We start from the raw sequence: 20,843 nt of genomic DNA, 5'->3' as shown, positions 1-20,843 counted from the left end.
TATTGCATAGTTTTAAACATACTCTAAAATTTGGAATTGATTAAACCTAGATTATATTCTAGCAACTTACCAATATTCAAAATCAAAACTATTTATAAGCTAGAAATGTCCCTACCTATTACCAGCTGTGTGGTTTATGTGAAAAGGAATATGATTTAGAGGTTAAAGGTGTGAGCTTTGCCCACAGACTATGTGGCTTTGAGTGTCAGTTCTAATCTGCCACCTGCTAGCTATGTGATAGAGGGCAATCTGCTTAATGTTTGTATGTTTTAAGTTCCTCATCTGTAAAATTGAGATAATAATAACAATAAGAATGTAATAGAATTGTCATGAGGACTAAATGAATTAACACATGTAGAGTGGTTGGATTAATCAATAATACATGTTAAGAAATTGACTATTAACTATTGTTAACCTATAGTATCTACACTGATGATGTTGATGAGAATGATTTTCTATCTAATCTTTTGTTCCCTAACCTTTATCTCTGCAGCACATTAACAGCACACATTCTGGGGGTTTAGCTCACACTGTATAATGATGGCATACAAATTATCAATCTCCCTCCAAGGAGGTATGCTGACTACAGGACACCTCAAACCAGATATGTCACAATTAATGCAATTGAGACATGCTCTCTATTTTGGCAATAATATTTTATTTTTAGATGAGTCAGCATGAAAGATAGAAGAGAATTTATAACCAATATCAAAATTTAACCTTTCGAACCCTAAAACCTATTAAAGTACAAGTAAGTTTTTATTGTCACAACTGTTTTCATTTATTTGTGCCAAAGTGTATTCTTTTATACACAAATCATCGAAAAATTTTAATCTCATTATTACTACTTCATTTGTTTATTTTCTATTTATATAGTCTTAATATGATAAATTTGCATTGTACTATACTTTGCATTCTTTATAAACATAATTTTGCTCAATTTTCTGGGAATAGACATCACATAATAGATGGCAGGAGCAGAGGCAAGGTTCATCTCCAGTAAAGTCAGGGGGCATGTGATAGGGGGTGGCAACTGCCTTGAGTGACATTTTTTTTCTTTTTTGAAAAATTAATTAATTAATTATTTTTAACAATAAAAAATAACAACCCCGCCCCTTTTGAGTGACATTTTGATTGAGGCAGAAATCAGGTCCTTCAGCTTCAGCTACCACCCCTCTCTGAAGTCAGCTTCTCACTGGGCAATTTCCACCCCTTCTGCATGAAGAAAGCAGAGGCTTAGCTTCAGCCCCACCCTTCTTTCTAGAAACAGTCAGGTTATCTGGGGAACTTGGCTACTGGCTAAGAAGGTGAAAGGCAAGGCCCAGAGTCCTGAAAGGGCAAAGTGAGTGTTATTCCCTGGTGCTCATGATGGGAACCAAAGGGAATGAACTCAGAAACCAGGGGTTATATAAGCACCTTGATGCCTGAATGAGAAGTGATCTACAGAGCAGTTTTTCAAGTTGACAGGTAAGTCTTGGAGGCTAGCCGAGACACTGAAACAAACTACTGCAACGTGTTCATCACCTCTCTTTTATTTTGTTGCTCTCTCTGTGCCCCCCCGAACAGGTATATTTACATAGTAAATATTTTTATAATATGTTTGCATATAAGTAAGCTTCTCCACATAGGTACTCAACCATGCCCTCCCCCAAAGAACTGCGTTCCCTGAGACGTTACTGATTTCTACAGGTCTCCCCACAAACTCACATTTACTGGAGGTATCCAAAATTTGAAGTAATAATATTACACATTAGGTCTTTAAGATAAAAAGAAATGATGTGATAACCTTGATAACTACAATGGGAGAGGAGAAGAGTAGAAAGTGGACATACTTCAGGAGACTTGCCTAGACTTAGCATTTGAGAATAACCTTCAATACTTTGCCTGTTCTTAACTGGGAGAGTATGTCTGTCATCAGAATGAACCCCAGAAGTTACTGTGCATGTCTACTTATCTATCAGTAGATTTCTTATTAATATGTTATTTTTATTTCCAGTTTCTACATGAAGTCCATTACTGAAGTAATATAATGGACATTAATTCATGACATTCATCTATCTTCATACCTAAAAAATATGATTTGGTAAAATACTATCAAAGGTGTTTTCCTCAAATGCTAATGAAAAATGAACTCTAGTTAATGAAAGAATGTAGAATTTATGTTCTGATTTAATAATGTATTCTGCTATTAGGCAGCTAGTAGGTACACAAAAATGACTCTAGAAGTTCAGAAATAGAAGAGAATTTATCCATATATTTTATTACATAAGCAATGAAAAATCATATTGAGGATTATTTATAAACTATGAAAAACTTTCCTTCCTTAACTTTCAAAAAAATAGCAAATGTAAGAGAAGCAAGAATTTTAGAATTAAAAAGAAGCTTTGTAATCATCTAGTGTATGTCCTTGCATTCACCTAGGTTCCTCCCCTCAGTGCTGGAAATAGATTCTTTCCCAGAGAAGTTCTTGATGACTATTTGCGTAAATTAAATGGTGTTAACCAAAAACATAAAGCTTATGTTTAAAAATACTGTATGTGATAGATACACCCTAGTGTTTCTTTCCTTGATATTGAGTTTTAAATAAAAGATAGTCTACAGTCTTGTAAGGTTTATTTTACCAACTTCTGTGGTTATGTACTATCATGGAGATGGTAAATAATTAATTGCAAAGTGTTTAATCGATGTTAGTAAACATTTGTTCCTCCTATAAATCAGTCAATTATGTTTGATTATGCAGATTTCTGACTGCTTCCTGCAAGTGGCATGAGATGCCTAGTAAAGTGAGATATGGAACCAACATATCAGAAAATCAATTGAGAAGAAGCTTTAATTGATACCTTTTCTTTAGAAATGCATCCTTGATACACAAGGTGTTGAGCGCTGGGGAATTCTGGAAGAAGTGTTCCAGTTTTTGAGCTAAGTGAATATTTACGAGTGAAGCCCCCCTATAATTTAGAAAAATAGAAAGAAACAAAGTCATTATAAAAAATATAATGCTAATAAAATAGAAACCCTGCAAACCATGAGGAATTATAACTAAATTGTGTAACTTAATAAACTAGACATGTCAGCAGAATAATTGTTCCCAAACCATAAATAGTTTCACAGTCAGGATAAATTTCTTATTACTTCGGATTTTAGTTTTGAACATTTTTACAGTTTTCAAAACTTTTAGAGCTTTAGTTTCACATCTGTTAAGAGCATATATTTTGAAAGACCTACATTTAGAACTATTGAAATTATTTTAACTATAATAGAATCAAGGATTGTCAGATTCAGTGTCCTCAATTTATGATTTAAGTAAATGAGATAAGTTAATTTATTTATTCAGTCTCAGAGATAATTACTAGTAGAACTTTGATTAGAGCCTAAGTCTGTTAATCCCCAAACTTGTACTCTGGACCTTCCCACCTCAGCCTTCCCCAGATCTAAGTTCAGATATTTGTTCTTTTGAATTTCTTGAAGAAAGCACATCTCTCTCAGGTTTTAGATTTTAGCTTTATTAACCTTCAGTTTCAAGTATAGATAGAAAAATAATTAATTTGATTAAATAATTTTTAGTAAGTGAATAAAAATCTACTGCATAAATAACTATTATAAACTGATATAATTGCAGTTGATCCTAAATCACTCTATTTAACCAGCCTTAATAATTTAAGAAGTACTTCAAAGGGTTTCAATGCTTTGGATTTTTTACTTATGAGTACCAATTATCATTGATTATCAAAGAATGATACTGTTAATAAAAAGGAAAAAAGAATAAGATGTGAGAAAATAAAGATTTTACTTTTACAGGAAGAAAATGATTGGCAAGATATAAAACTAATATTTGATAAACATTAAAATACACTTAAGTTCTAATCTTTAAAAAGGTTTATACTTTTCATAGCTTTTCTCTTGGGTGGAAAATCATGTTTATTCATCCTATGATGTAATTTGTGAGGTGGTGAAAGTGAGACAGAGAAATATAAACCAAAAAATGATAGTACATAGTGTTGTATTAAATTAAATTTAAGTTAGAGACTGAGAAGTCTCATTTCGATAAGCAATAAAATCAGTAATCAAAATTTTTCACAAAGAAAAATTTTAAAGGCCTAGAAGATTTAATAAGCAAGTTTTATCAATATTTAGAAAACAGATCATTTCAAACTTAAAAGAATTTTCCAGACAATAGAAAAGAACCATTTCCCAATTCATTTGAGAACATATGCAAAAATTAGACAAGAACATAAAAAGAAGGAAAAATTTTAGACCAGTATTGCTTATTATTATACTTGAAACAGTACCAAACAAGGTATTAGTAGTGTGTAAGAATTATCATAGCCAAGTGGAGTTTAAATTCACCACATTAACAGGGGAAAAAGGAAATACAATATATTATATAATAAATTATATATAAATCATCTCCCTTCTTCTTTGTAAGCTACAAATAGGAGGGAAATTCCCTTAATCATTCACTAAAGAATATGTTTCAAAAATTACATCAAATGTCATGCTCAATGGTAAAATACTAGAAACATTCTCTTGAACAATACAAATAAGATAAAGTTTTCTACTCTTACTTCTTTTCATCAACACTTTACTAGAGTCAATAGTTAATAGACCAATAAAACCAGAGAAAGTAAGGGAAGATTAAGTTTTGAAAAGAAACAAAACCAGCATTATTTGTCAGCTAAAAAAAAACTGCACAAAAAATACTGTTAGCAAAGTTGCTGGGTATGAGATCAAAGTAAAAGTCAATTTAATTTCTAAAATTAAGGGCTTAAAGAACATATGATTAGAAAGATACTGTATAAAATAACAACAAATAGCAGAAGGTACGTAAGAATAAGTCTAACAAAAGAAGTGCAAAACACTTATAAGAAAATGACTGAACTTTATCAAATGGCATTAAAGAAATTATGAATAAGAATAAACAATATTGTAAAAATGTCAGTTCAACACAAGTCAATCTATTTCTTCAATGCAATTCCAATCAAATGTCATCAGGATTTTCTGTGAAATATAACAAGTTGATTTTAAAATGTGTGTGGATATGCAAAATAACAAGAATAGACACAACACTCCTACAGAGAAAAACTTAGCAAAACGATTTTTCTAGTAGATATGAAGATGTATTATAAAGCATCAATAAATAAAACAGTGATGTTGGCATAGGAATAAGCTAAAAGGAATACTGAAATTTTTTAAATGCTGAAAAATGGCCCATATATAGATGGTAAAATTAGTATTGTGAATTATCAGGCATAAAAATGACTTTCTATCCCATATTACACTAAAAAATAAATTACAGAAGGAGGATTCTTCTACACTATCTAGTGTAGTAGGAAGTACCAGGAATATGTCTCCCCACCAGGACAACAATTGCACTGGCAGGTTGTGTCTGATGTAACTATTTTGGAACTCTGGAGTCTATTGAAGATTTGCAAGTGAAGGCTTAAAGCATAAACTGCAGTTGATTTAGGTTAATTTCAGCTCTTAGCCCAGTTGTAGCTATCAGCCTCCACAGCCAGCCCTGAAGCAGACAGTGCGCAAGTTGCAGGAGCAACCTGCTCACAGCTTGTAGAAACCAGGCTAATAAGAAGAAACTTATGCTCCAAATACCAAAGATCTGTGGGGGATTTTCATTGTTGACACTATTACAGATGTCTGCCCATTTTCCACCACTTTGCACCTCTCCACCCAGCTTCTGCCACCCACCCCAGCCTTCACCATATTGTTGTCTGTGTGCATGAGCTATGCGTATATGCATATTTGTTCTTTAGCTAATTTCTTCCAATTCCCTACATCCTTCTTCCCTCTGTGAACCTTCCATATTTTTCATATATCCATGCTTCTGGTATTATTTTGTTTGTCAGTTTATCTTGCTCATTCGATTCCACATTTAATTGAGATCATATGGTACTTGTCTTTCTCTCACTAGCTTATTACACTTAGCATAACATTCTCCAGGTCCATTCATACTGTCACAAAAGGTAAGAATTCCTTCTTTTTTATAGCTGCATAGTTTTCCATTGTGTAAATGTACTACATCCACTAATTGCTGCTTTTGATCATGAAGGTGCAAACACAGAAGCAGCAAGCATTTTGAATGTGAACTGTCCCCTCACCCCACATAAAGTGGCTTCTAGGATATTTAAAGGGATGGTGCTCTTTCTTCCATTTGTTTTGTTTTTTTCCCTTCTTTTGTAAACTAAATATTGAAGACTGAGATATACAAAAGCAAATAAAGTTATGGGAGAAATTAGAAAGTCACCAAGTATATCCAATAAAAGGTGCAGGCTGGGAAAAGACCTGAGAAGACCTACTAGAACTCAGGCTGATTTTGGTATAGAGACAGCCTACCACAATAAAAAATAAAACAAAACAAGAAGCAAACCCTGGGGAGGGAGGAAATCTGATTTCCAGAGTTACTGCACAATTGGAGTCAAATATTTTCAACAAAAAACTTACAAGGCACACAAAATAAACTGGAAAATATAGATCATACAAAGGAAAGAAAAATGAACCAAGGAACTGTCAACAACAAAGACCATATGGCAGACCAACTAGATAAAAGCTTTAAAACAGCTGTCTTAAAGATGTTTAAAGAACGAGGGAAGATGTGGAGAAAGTAAACTTATGTAAGAGCAAATTAGGAGTATCAATAATGAGATAGAAAACCTAAAAAGGAACCAAAAAGAAATTCTAGAACTGAAAAGTACAGTAACTGAAATGAAAAAATTATTAGAGGAATTAAAAGGCATATTTGATTAAGCAGAAGAAAGAATTAGTGAGCTATAAGAAAGGACAATAGAAATGATCAAATCTGAGGAACAAAAGGTATTAAAAATGAAGAAATATAAACAGAATCCAAAGAATCTGTGGGATACAAGCAGATGAGCATACACATTGTAATAGTCCCAGAAGGTGGAGCAGAGTGGAGAAAGTATTTGGAGAAAGTTTTTGAAAAAATGGCTGAAAACTTTCCACATTTCATGAAAGACATAAATATAAATATCCAAGAAGCTCAACAAACTCTAAGTGTGATGGACTCCACGCCAAGAGATCCACACCAAGACACATTAAAACTTCAAAAAGACAAAGAGAAAATCTTGAAAGCAGAAAAAGAGAAGCTACTCATTACATACAAGGGGTCTTCAATAAGTTTAGTAGATTTCTCAGTAGAAACTTTGTAGGCCAGGCTGAAATATTCCAAGTGCTAAGAGAAATAAACTGCCAACCAAAAAATTCTATATCTGGAAAACTATTTTTCAGAAGTGAGGGAGAAATTAAGGTATTCAAATACACATACAAGCACAAAAGACATTCACAGGTAAAAAAAAAAAAAAGCTGAACAACTTTTTCACTACATGACCTATCCTGCAAAAATGCTAAAGGGAATCCTCCTGCAGGTTGAAATTAAAGAACACTAAACTGTAACCTGAAATTATATGAAGAAATAAAGATCTCAGTAAAGGTAGATAGCTATGCAAATATAAAAGCTACCATTATAATAACAGTTGTAACTCCATTCTCCATTTTTTACATGATTTAAGAGACTAACATTTTTAAAACAATAGTTAGTAACTTTGGTTTGTAACTCCACATTTTGTTTTCCACATAATTTAAGAGACTACTGCATTATAAAAAAAAACAGTAGTGTATATTTTTGAACACAAATTTATAAAGATGTAATTTTGTAATATCAATAACTGAGAGGAGGATGGACAGAGCAGTAAAGGAGCAGAATTTTGTATATTATTGTAGTTAAGCTGGTATAGATTCAGATTAGTGTTATAACTTTAGGGTATTAAATGTAATCCCATGGTAACTAAAAAGAAAAGAGTGTAGAATATAAACAAAAGCAAGTGACAAGAAAATTAAAACACTTCACTACAAAAATCAACTAAATACAAAACAAAGAGAGTAATGCAGGAATGAGGGAAAATATGCTATAAGACATACAGAAAACAAATAGCAAAATGACAACAGGAAGTCCCTCCTTTTCAATAATCACTTTAAATATGAATGAATTAATTCCTCTAATCAAAAAAAGAGACAGAGACATTGGCAGATGCACACACAAAAAAAAAGAAAAACAAAAATATTGATCCACTTATATGCTGTCTACAATAAATTCACTTTAGATACAGAAATAGGTTGAAAGGAAAAGAGTGGAAAAAGATATTCCATTGAAGTAGTAACCAAAAGAAAACAGAAATGCGTACATTAATATTAGATCAAATAGACTTTGAATCACAAAATATTATGAGCCAAAGAAGGATATTATATCTTAATAATAGTTTCAATACAGCAAGAAGATATAACAAAACATTTACACATTAATGACAGCCCATCAAAATATATGAAGTGAAAATTGATAGAATTAAAGGAAAAAGTAATTCTTAACAAACTCAAAATGGAAGAAAACTAACACAAAAAATGTTTATATATGAAATACCTATTGTTAAGTTATATTTGATGAGGGAAGATTGAAAGATTTTTCTGCTAAGATCAGAAAGAAGACCATTTTTGCCACTTTTATTCAACATGGTACTGAAAGTTGTAGCTAAGGCAATTCAGTAATAAAAGGAAATAAAAGGCATCCATATTGGGAACATAGAAGTAGAATTATCTCTGTTCATAAAAGCATGTTTTTTTATATATAGAAAACCGTAAAGATTACACAAATAAAACTATTAGAATAAACAAATTCAGTAAAGTTGCAGGATACAAAAGCAACACACACAAAAAGATCAGTTCCATTTCTGTACACTAACATTGAACAATCTGAAAAGCAAATGAAGAAAACAATTCTATTTTCAATTACATGACGAAGAATAAGGTACTTAGGAATAAACTTAACCAATGAGATAAAAGATTTATATACTGAAAACTACAAAATATTGGAAAACAAAATTAAAAGACACAAAACAATTAGAACAATATTCTATGTTCATGAATTAGAAGATTCAATAATGTCAAGATGTCAATACTAACCAAAGTGACCCATAGATGCAATGCAATCTCTATCAATATCCCAGTGAGACTTTATGCAGATAGAAAAATTAATTCTACATTCATATGGAAACTCAAGGGACCCCAAATAGCCAAAACAATATTTAAAGAAAACAAAGATGAAGGCATCACACTTCCTGATTTCAAAACTTACTACAAAACCACAGTGGTAATGGTTCATTAAAAACAAACAAATAGATCAATGGAACAGAATAGAGATACAAGAAATAAACTCTCTCAAATTTTGTTAAATGAATTTCACTAAGGGTATCAAGAGCATTCAATGGGAAAAGGATATTATTTTCAATAAATGGTGCTTGGAAAACTACACATATCCATGTGTAAAAGATTGAAGATATACCTTTACCTAACACCACAGGTAAATATTAACAAAATTGATCAAAGACTTGATTATAAGATGTAAAACTATAAAACTCTTAGAAGAAAACATAGGGCAAAAACTTTATAACATTTTATTTGACAATGATTTCTTAGATATGACACCAAAGGAACAGGCAACAAAAGATATATAGACAAACTGGACTTTATAAACATTTAAAATTTTCTGCATCACAGAACACTATCAACAGAGTGAAAAGACAATCCATGGAATGGGAAAAGATATTTACAAATCACATTCGATAAATATACAGAATATATAAAGAATTCCTAAAACTCAACAACAACAATAATAACAACAACAACATAAGCATATCCTAAGACCCAGATTCCAATGTTGCACATGTGTACTTGAAAATGTTCATAGCAATATTGTTTTTCAAGTTAAAAAAAAATTCCACCAACAATGAAAGAAGTGAGTGCATTGTGACACAGCATTTTTATGCAATGTAATACTATACAGAAATACAAATAATAGTACTAGAACTACATGTATTAACATTGATGAATTACAAAACCTAATATTGAATGAAACCAGAAATTCACAGAAAAAATGAATCCATTTCTATCTATGGCAAATAATAAACAATATGTTGGTGATAATAAACTGGGCAATAATAAACAATATATAAAATTTACTATCTTAATGATCTTTAAGTATACAGTTCAATGGTATTAAGTACATTCACATTGTTATGCAATCAACACCATATGTTTAGGTATTCATTCATAAGTGATAAACTTTAAGGAAAAACAAAGGCATGATTAAGACCAAATTCTGGACAGCAGAAACTTTTGCTAGGCAGGGACAATTAAGTGACTGAAATGGGGGCACACAGAGGACTTCTCTCTTTTAAGTTATGAGGTTGGTCTTCAGTTTTTATCTCATGATTATTTTTAAATTGCGCGTGTGTGCATGTGTGTTACAAATAATACATTTCCCAACGAATATTTTAGTGTTAAGGAAACACATATTAAAGAACAAAATGTATGTTTTATTTTAATGCTTATTTAAAATTCTCATGTTGATAAATAATACTTTCATGTAACAGAAGTTAACAATGTGTGGAACATCAACAGGAGGCAAGAGTGCTCAATAAAAAGTTTTTAAAATTTAATTTGTTTGAATATATTAATAATTGTATACAAAGTTAGTAAAAATCAAATAATAATATTTGCACAGATAAAAAGGAAGGATTGATAAATTAGAAAAAAGTAAAATGTAATCATTTTTATTCCAATAATATGTTGCTATTTTAATTGTATGAGGAGTGTAGGTCAGCTAGAGAGGTCTGGCTTTTTTTTTTTTTTTTTTTGTCAACTGATGACTTCAGAACTCTTGAGTAAACTATTAAAAATCTTATTTCCAAAAGAAAATAAGAAGGAACCTAAGAAAAAGAAACAATATGATTAGAAGGCAAGAGGGTCTGGTTTATGAGGAAAGATTAAAGGAGTTCAGTTGCACAGTTTGGCTAAGTGATGACTAAAAGAGAAATGATAACACTCTACAAATATTTGAAGAGCATATACCAAGAAGGGAGGATTTGTTATTTATCTTGGTACAAAGTTGTTGAACTGGCCATGAATGGCTGACATTAAAAGAAGGAAACTCAAACTGTTAGGGAAACTTCCTGGTTGAAATGTCTGAAATCAAGGGACTTTTTCCTTAAGAAATAATGGCAAATCAAGTACTTTAGCTAGTTAAAACAAAATGAAATTTGAACCACTGCATTTCTGAGTAAAAATGGAAACTATCAAAATTCATACCACTGACTGATAATTACTATTACCATCCTCTTTCCTTTTGGTTTTGCTTTTCTTGTTGATTTTGTTTGCTTTTGTATTATAAACTATTAAAAACATTTTAAAAAGTATAGATAAAGGGTAATAAATACTCATGTACTCACCATCTTAAGACATTAGACATTTGAAATATTAAAGTAGCTCTGTAGCTCTCCCTAATTTTTTTCCCTTCCTATTCCAACCTTTAAAAATTTACTTCATAAGTAAATATTCTGAAGCAATAAGTACTATTTCTTTAAAAATGGTACCATAAAGTATGTATCCTTCTAAATTCAATGAGCTTTTTTTTTCACTTAATTTTAGGTTTTCGAGATGAATCTAATTTGGTTCTCATAGCTGTAGTTCACTCATTTCCAAAGAAGGATAACATCCCCTTATATAAATAAATGTAAAATATATTTTCCCATTATATCATAATATACATTTATTTTCCAAAATTCTGAGATTACAAACAATACTGTATGAATATCCTCATCCATGTCTCCATGTGCACAGTGTTAAGGTTTCTCTACGAAGGCATTTATAGGTGTGTACACCTTCAACTTAAGTTAAGTTATTGTCCATCTTACTATTTATTAGAATTCCTTTTCTCCACACTCTTACTACTATATTTTTAGACTTTTTAATTACTATTATTCAAATAATAGTTAAATAATTACTAATGGTTTAAATTTGAATTTCTCTGATTAAAGATTTAGATTGAGCACTTTTTATATGCTATTGGCAGAAATGGTGTTCAAAATATTTATTGACTGTATGTTATGGAATCTGGTCAGTAAGAGAGCCATGAACAACACTATATTAGTCATTCTTTATCATCCTGTGTTAATTGCCTGTTCATATATTTTGCTATATCTATATTGAATTGTCTTTTTATTTTTGAGTTGAATATTCTAAAATAGTACTGTTCTATGGAACTTTCTGTGACAATGAAAATGTTCTTCTATATCTGCATGGTCCAATACAGTAGTCACTAGCCACATATGACTATTAAGCACTTGAAATGTAGCCAATGTGACAGAGACACTGAATACTTTATGTAATTAATAGCCACATGTGCATAGGGGCTACCATACGGCACATCATATTTATAGATAGTAACCCTCTATCACTTACATATGATATCTAAATATTCAGTTTTATTTTACATATTTAAAGACATATATATGTATATTTGCTCTTGTGCTCTATTTTTATTCCTAAATATTATTTCTCTATTTCATTAAAAGAGCCTGTTAAAAAGTAATACAGTATTTAGTCCCATAAAAGTTCCATAAATTATGTAACCATTTCCTTCTTATTAGATATTTAGGTTGCATACAATTGTTCACTGTAGCCAATAACAATTTTATGCATGATATTTTGCCCGCATTTTATATTATTTCTTTACGTGATATTCATGAAAAAGTAAAATTAGTGGGAGAAAGTGTATGAACACTTTAAAAACTTGATACAGATCTTGCAACTATTTTCTAGAAACTTGGTTCTTTCTACACCAGCAGGATATGAAAGATCTCATCTCACCATGCCTTCACCAGCTTCATAACAACGTCTTAATATTTGATAATTTTACCATTTAAAATGTTATTTAACTTTTTATTTATTTGGTAATGCATTTTTCATGCATTTACTGGTCTTTTCTTTCTTATGTGTATTGTCTATTCATGTCTTTTACTATTTAGTGTGGTTTTCATATTTCTCTTATAAATTGATAGAATTTTTTCATGTAGTAGAAATATTATCCCATTGTCATATTAGCAGAAAATATTTTTCCTAGTTTTTCTTTGACTTCAAATTTTGTGTATGTACTTCTGATATAAAGAAGTTTTTGATTTGTTTCACTTTTTCCTTTGAAATCTTTTAAATTATTTTCATGCTTAGAAAGTCATTCCCCACCAGAAATTAAGTAGATACATATGTTTCCTTCCAATAATTCTTTTTATACATAATAATTTATATGAAATTCATAAAGGCATGAGGCATAGAAAAATTTCCCCAAATTGTATATTTTTATAACATTATGCCCTAAATAATTTTATTTATTTATTTGGTACTCCATCTTCCTCCAGAAAAAATCTTAAGGCAATTCATTGAAAAATATTTTCTTCCTCATTTGGAATGTTTCCTTGATCATACATTAAATTCTCATACATACGAGGTCTTTTTTTAGCTATCTAATTTCTGCTATATATTGTTCTATCTTTAGTTGAGTCAGTATCATAGTGTCATCATATTTTAATATCTACCAGACAAATCTCCTTTTGACTATTCTTGTTTACATTTCTCTTAACTGTTACTTTCTATTTTTCTGGATCAAGTTTATAGATATTCTCATCATTTCAAAAAGTTAATTACCCATTGATATTTTTAGTAGAGTATTAAATGTTTAAATTAATATAAGAAGAATTAGCCCCTTTATAATAACTAACATTCCTAGACACGTCACATGTCTTTTTATTTAAAATTTTCCTTTATACCTGCATTTTTAAATAGTATGCTTCTTTTACTATGATTGCTCCTAAATATTTTGTATTTCTGCTGCTTCTTACAATTTAACTTTTATAAGTTCCTACCTTATAAACATCCTACAATGCACAGGGCATCCCCCACAACAGAATTATCTGACCCCAAATGTAAATGATACTAAGGTTGAGAAACCCTAGCCTATGCTCTACCATCTGTCTGGGCCACTGCTCCTCTCTCTTCCACTACTGCACTCCTTCTGAAAATCCCACTTATTCTCAGTTCTCTCCTTAAATGTCACTTCCTGCGGTAAATATCCTTAACCACTTAAACTAGGTTAACCACCATGACACCCTTCATAATTACTTATATTTACTTAAGATATATTTTTCTGCTGTATTGTTAAGGGTCACATCTATCTATTCACTATTTTGTTCTCTAGTATCTGTAACTCCATATATCTATTAATATCTTGACCATGGGTTTTAGAACATAGAACATTACTCAGAATTTTAAAAAGCAAATACATCTCTTAGCCTCAGTTTCCTTAGCTATAAACTATAAATGTTAACACCCATTTCTCTATCTCACAACTACTAATGTTCAAATGACCAGAAATATGTAGGTTTGCATTGAAAGTCTCGGGTCCTGAGCAACCTATGATGATTGGTCACTCTAAATACAAATTACTGTTTTTATTTCAACTTTGTTAAACAAATATTTTATTATCATTTTTTATAAAAATCTAGACTAGTCCTGAGCTTTCAGAAATCCCTTAATTGTGCTAATTTCTATAATCATCACTCTATTATTGTCTCAGGTATCTTTAGGAAAATAGGTTATATAGCCTAACCGAAATCATTTATTTTAACTTTATTGACTAAATCTACACCTGAATTTGCAGTGTATATACTCTTCTGAGGATGAAACAGTAGACTTGAGAAACATTTTTCTTTTATTCTATAAAGCAAGGCTTGTCATACACATGCTATATCAGCTGATGTTTTGCTAGTACCCCTAGCTCCACTGAAGTGGTAGAAAAAACATCTGAGGGAAGTTACTTAAATTTCGTTGACAAACTTCAGTCAACGGAAGTATATTTCTAAGTCAATATTTTTGCACTTTCACAATTGTTTATCTAATAAAGAGCTATTATTTCATTGATAACAAGAGCAATCTAGAGGATTTTATGATGTAGTTAGCCATGAACTGCATTAAAAACACTAGTGGAAAGAAATTGATCATTTCAGAGGATTGGGGCTTTGTATTATTTCTTAAGATAATATGCTTGCACCGTTTCATCAAACTAATGGAGTTGCAATTTACCTCAGGTCTAGATTTACCACACAGCACATTGTCATGTGCCCTGAGTTCCGTGGCACCTCTTTTGAATGATTAGTTAACTTGAGGATAATGAAGGCCTTATCGTGTGCCTGATTAGCCATGCAGTCCCTAATGGTAGTATAACTCATTTAGATAAAGTCCTTTTGCTGATCTGTGATTTGATTGGGGGTTAAGAAGGGGAGAGGAGTCTAGGGGGTATAATGTATACTTTCTACCAGCTCCCACCTCTACCATTCACGTCCTGCCTTATTGTAGAAGTGATCAGCAAAGTGTCTAATACACACACACACACAGTGGCTAAAACAAACCATAACATTAAAACAAACTGTAGCAACATTTGGGCTTCTTGACGCCTAATATAGGTTTTGTCCAAATGGGTATATTCCAAATGACAATTATTTCCATATCCTCAGCTTTAGGCATTCTGTTTATATTTAAATGGAAATTTCTCGGATCAGTAATGGCCTTTTTCTTTGCAATCACTTAAATATCTGATATTAGGTAAAGATAATTAAAAAATCACCTCTCCTAGGTTAACTGGAAGTTTTTCAGTAGGTTCATGTAAATAACCATTAGCTGCCCCAAACATAACTTAGGTGTCTCTGAGGTCTTCAATCATTCAAAGGGTTCCTAAGAAATAACAATTATTTCTGTATTTGACAATGAAGGTGATTAACACTTACTGTTCAGTTTGTAATACGTATAAGAGCAGAAGTAAAATAGGGAAAAAAAACAACAAAAGTATTCTTACCTCATTCTTCAGCTTGCTTCCGGAAAACCTTAAAAATCAATTGATTTTACTTTAGTTAAAAATATATACAAATTTACAGTTATAGCTATCAAGGAAATGCAGAAAACCTACAAAATAGTAATTTCATACCATGATTAATGGAATAAATCTGGAGAAATCTATTTGATGTTCAAAGGGATCTAAGCATCTTTTTCAACTTACTAAAAAAAAAAAAATAAGTCTATTAAGGAAAAATAAAATTAAGAATCCTTAAGGAAGTCTAGTAAGATTTGAAGTAAGCAAAAAATACTTGATAGTAAATATTTGTGTGTGTGTTCCAGGCTGTATTTGCACTTTACAATGAGTAGTGGCTAGTAAGCTTCCATTATGCTTTTTGTGATACCTGAGCTCATCTTGGTATGACTCAGGTGACTAAGTTTATTCCCTCCTTCCTCCACAGGATACTTTATTTTTAAATATAATTCATTCTTTGAGAGCTAAAAGTAATTCTTGATATGTCATCAAGGCAATCTTAGATGTATATATAATTATTCAGAGTTTTAGAATTTAAAAAATAATAATTGTATATATCAGAGGTTTCACAGAATGTCACTTTACTTATGAATAATCTCCTCCTGACTATTAATGGCAGATTAGAGCAATGTGTTCTCTATATTTACTTGTGTTTTTCCTTTCACAGAGACTCAAAAAGGTCAGTAGCTTTATCTCACTAAGGTAAGCTGGAAGTAAAGGCACATGTAATTAGAGGCGATTACACAATAAAAAACTCTTTATCTGTGTAAGGTACTGGTCAAGCACACAGATATTTAAAACAGGTTGTCTATTAGGAAAAGAAAAACACATTTAAAATTTCTGCCTTTATTCTTACTGAATTCAGCCAGAAAACAGATTCTGCCTTATGAGTAAATACTAATTCAAAAGCAATTTGACTTCCCTGGTCTTTTCTTTTCATCCCCCTGGAACACCTGTTTCACCTTTAATTTGTCATTAATGATTGCAAATTATATAAATTGTACACTAATCTAGACCATATCACTGTAAATGTCCATACAACATTGAAATTAAGGTCTGATGCTTAAAAGAAAACATTTTAACAAGCAAAATTAGTAAGTCATTCTATTCAATAGATATCATGCATATTTAAAGAAATGCAGAGAACTTGTTTTGAAGATAGTGGAACTCTACCTTGTCAGACCCTTTCCAGAATAAACGGAGTGGTAATATGCACTGCTTTCTTTGATGCCAATCCCGTAATAATGATACCTAGAGCAAGGACAGGAACCAGCTCTGTGTTAATGTAGGAGTTTCTGGAGTGGGGAAAGATTCTAAAATATAATTGAAGTAAACCACAAGTAAGAACTGCAACCCTTTGATCACCTTCCTTTCTTGGTATTTTTTCAAATAACATCTTAGTAAACTAAATCTCTCTTTGAGGATAAATAATCTTACTTACATTTTAAATGTATTAAATATATATTTAATATATATCAAAATATATTAATATATTAAAATATATTAAATAAATATATCCTGGATCTTGACTTGGTAAAGATAAAATAATCATCTACTGCCAAACTCCTTCAAACCTCTAAAAAGTTAGGTTTCAAAGCAAAAAAAAAAAAGTAATTGTAGGCATTTAACTGTAAATTAAAACTGTAGGCATTAAATTTGTAAATGTAGGCACTGGCTCTAAGTATACAGAATGTATCTATTTGCAAATGGCTCCATTCAATTTGAATTAGGTCAACTGAATAAGAAAATGGTAAGGTTTCTTTGTATCATTACATGTGAGGAAGACATGAATATCATGCACAGGAATAGGTATTAAGCATGTGACTCTTTAAAAGTTTTTCCCTCGTGTGGAACAAGAAGTTCAATTCATTGTCATATTCTCTTCAAAACTTTGTGCAACAATGGGGCAGGAGGGTGCAAACTATGTCATGAATCATCAGAAATATAAATCATAGAATGTGATATAAATAATATAAACGTGTGAATCCTGAACCACAGGTAAGTATAGGATCTCATCTAGGCTCATTCTGTAGCATATTGTCCAAAATGACGAACTCCTGACATATCACACACCCAAGTACAAACTCTGCAAAGGTTATACAGTGGGCATTCAGTGACTGTGGTCAAGCCTGTGAACTCCTGCTTTCACTGTCCCTCTCTCCCCATGCTGCACCTCTGCCTATTTGCTTACCTACCATTTCACTTTTAACTTGTCATTAATGATTGCATTTCAATCTGTATTCATCTGAGATCAGGGAAGGGATAAAATAAAAGGGAATAAAGGGATCCCAGTGTAACCATATTTAAAATGCCATTTCTTAGCTTCACCATCTGAAGGATCTGAGTTCCTAGGCCCTTTTCTGACCTCAGCAATAAAGAAGATAATTGGCAGTGCAATTCCACCCCTGAATGTTTTCAAAGCCCAGGATGAGAGCACAATGGGGGCCTAAATACCATATATCCAAATATTTAAACTATATAAGTCAAGCAAACAAATTACTAAATACACTGTCCTTGTCCTTTTCCTCCTATCTTAACAATTTAACTGCATAATGTTTTGGTAGGTTATTTGAACTTAGACTTCTTAGACTCCGGGAGTTCCATGTGGAAACACAGTTGAAGGAAGAACCATCCCTCAGCCCCCTTCTCTTGTCAGCCCCTGCTCCATTTTTCACCATGAGGGGCCTCTTTTGAACACCGCAGCCTCCGTGTCCAAGATCCATCCACACATGCACCCTTCAAGCAGCAGTCTCCTGGCCATTCCTCTGCTCTCTGTACACTGGTGGAGCAGAGCATCCTCCTGACAAGGGATGACAAAGAGCCCACACAGGCCCAGGAGACCGGAGGCTGTTTGAACAAGGAATTCTCTTGCCCCAGGGACTTGGAATGTGGATTATAAGGGGGAAGTGGTCTTTGGGTGGACACACATTCCCTCGGGCTGTGGACATCTTATCTCCTTGGGAGGGAAACAGCTGGAGGAGGGCCATAGCAGAGCTCTGAAGTGTGACGCCCAGAGATGGGTGCTCTCCCATTGGGTCCAAGGGCAGTGCTGTGGTAGAGAAGTCACCTTTAGTGACCCTGGTACATTTGAGATAGAGAGGAGTTTCTAACACTAATAAATTAAATATAATAAATATTTTCAGAAAGAGCTATTATATTTGAGAAATAGTAACAGAGAGTGATCAAGGTAAATAAATGAAGACATTTTATGATTCTGGCAGACTAGAAACACATTTTCAAGTCCTCAGTTTTGGTAGAAGGACAATAGTAACTTGTTAATCTGAACAGAACAGGTTCATAGCTGCTTAATTTTTACAGAGCACAAAGTAATCTTCTGGTAGATGAGGAAGACGCACCCATAAGGTTATGGATAACAAAGGGAGAAAGGGAGAAAATATGAAACTTAGGGAAATTCTAAAATATTGTACTGATTTATCTCTTATTAGAAACTAAAAGAAGGAAACTTGTCATTAAGACCTTACCAAAAGCAGGTATATTAATGAAAATAGATCAGAGAACTATCTCGCCTGCGAACCAAGTGTCGCTGGTTCGATTCCCAGTCAGGGCACATGACTAGATTGCACGTCAGGTCCCCAGTTGGGGGCGCGTGAGAGGCAACTGCACATTGATGTTTCTCTCCCTCTCTTTCTCCTTTACCCTCTCTCTAAAAACAGATAAATAAAATAAAATTAAAATTAAATTAAAGTAACCTTATTAAAAAATAAGTTAATTAATTTAAAAAAAAATTTTAAGAAAGAGAAGTATCTCAAAACCATGAATAAATGAGCAGATGTAGATGCTACTTAGCCAAGTATATTAATGAACCAAGAATCTGAAATAAATATTTATATTTCTTTTATTAGATTTTAGAACTAAGATAGCAAATGAAATGTCTTCACATTAGAAGAAATAGCACAAGAAATGCTTGAGAACAGGAAATCCTATTACAATAAAAATACAGTATATTGTAATTTTATGTTCTTATGCAAAGCTTGCTATTTGTTATAAGATGCTATAGTTTAAATACATTTAGCCACTTGCTTTAAAAGTTGATAATCTTTTATTATAACTTTATCTTCTTCTTTCTCATCTACCTTTTTCAACACATAAAATATATTATACTACTGAAAAGTGGTTTGCCATGCAGACTGAGATAAAACTACATTGCCTTGACAGGTGGTAGACAAACATCATAAGTCAAGGAATGATCATAAGTTTAAGAAATATTAAAGGCTGTACTGTGTCCTGATCACTGTGTAGTTGTCAATACAATGATGAAAAAACCAACATGAAAAATCAGGTCAGGAACATGAATGCTTCATATGTCCCACCTAGTCCATAGCTTCCTGAACTAGCCTGTCTCCCAATCACGGGACAGTGACCACACTGGCCAAGACTAGGGCACATGTTTCTTCCATTTTTAAAAGTTACCTGATGATCACTTTTTATAAAAATTGCAATATCCATTAGGGTCAAATAAATACTAACTAAAATGGATTTATAATTTTTTCTTACATATGATTTTTAAGGATATTTTTCTGAAAAAATTCATTTGTTCTTTATTTTAATAAAATGGCTATATTATTTTAGCTCTTCTCTTCCAATCATTAGGGCAAATTATTTCAAAAATTAGATGTACTTGATGCTTCCACCTACATTCAGAGTCAAGATTTTATATCTACTAAAATAAAAAAGTCCTTTTTAAGTAATGTATTTTATTCATATGTCAAATGTAAATGGCTCTGTAACCAGACACACACTGATACCCAAGGATGGTAACTTGGTCAGCTACATTTCAGTCCACAAATGAAAAATATGTGTTTTTCTCATTAGCAATACCTCCTCATTTAAATATATTGGTGTAGCTGAGCATGTTCCATCAGTACAATCTCATAAACATGCCAGCTGATAGGGAACCAGTGAAAGAGTGAGCTCTCCCTTTTCTTTAGACATGTATTCAGTGTTTACTGTAGGCCAGGTGTTGAGGATTCAAAGAGAGGGGGACGGTCTCTGCCCTAGAAGACTTGACAGTCTTGTGGAGAGAAAAGCATTCACTAAAAAGAACTGC

At 32.0% G+C, this 20,843-nt stretch overlaps 1 protein-coding gene across 1 annotated transcript in view; it reads right to left on the bottom strand.

The window, feature by feature from the left end:
• The window catches only part of RFX6 (regulatory factor X6), a 52,950-nt gene that overhangs the window by 17,752 nt on the left and 14,355 nt on the right, over positions 1-20,843 (bottom strand). The window contains exons 5-7 of the mRNA XM_090280619.1: positions 16,949-17,026; positions 15,764-15,791; positions 2,841-2,948 (exon numbers count right to left, since the gene is read on the bottom strand). Coding sequence (XP_090136745.1) covers positions 2,841-2,948; positions 15,764-15,791; positions 16,949-17,026 — 214 coding nt within the window. The remainder of the gene's footprint in view (positions 1-2,840; positions 2,949-15,763; positions 15,792-16,948; positions 17,027-20,843) is intronic.

Source organism: Furipterus horrens, unplaced genomic scaffold (genome assembly GCF_987537825.1).
Source record: "Furipterus horrens unplaced genomic scaffold, mFurHor1.1.pri manual_scaffold_6, whole genome shotgun sequence".
Lineage (NCBI taxonomy): Eukaryota > Metazoa > Chordata > Mammalia > Chiroptera > Furipteridae > Furipterus > Furipterus horrens.
Note: the sequence above shows the minus strand (reverse complement) of the source record. Positions and strands in the feature narration are given on the sequence as shown.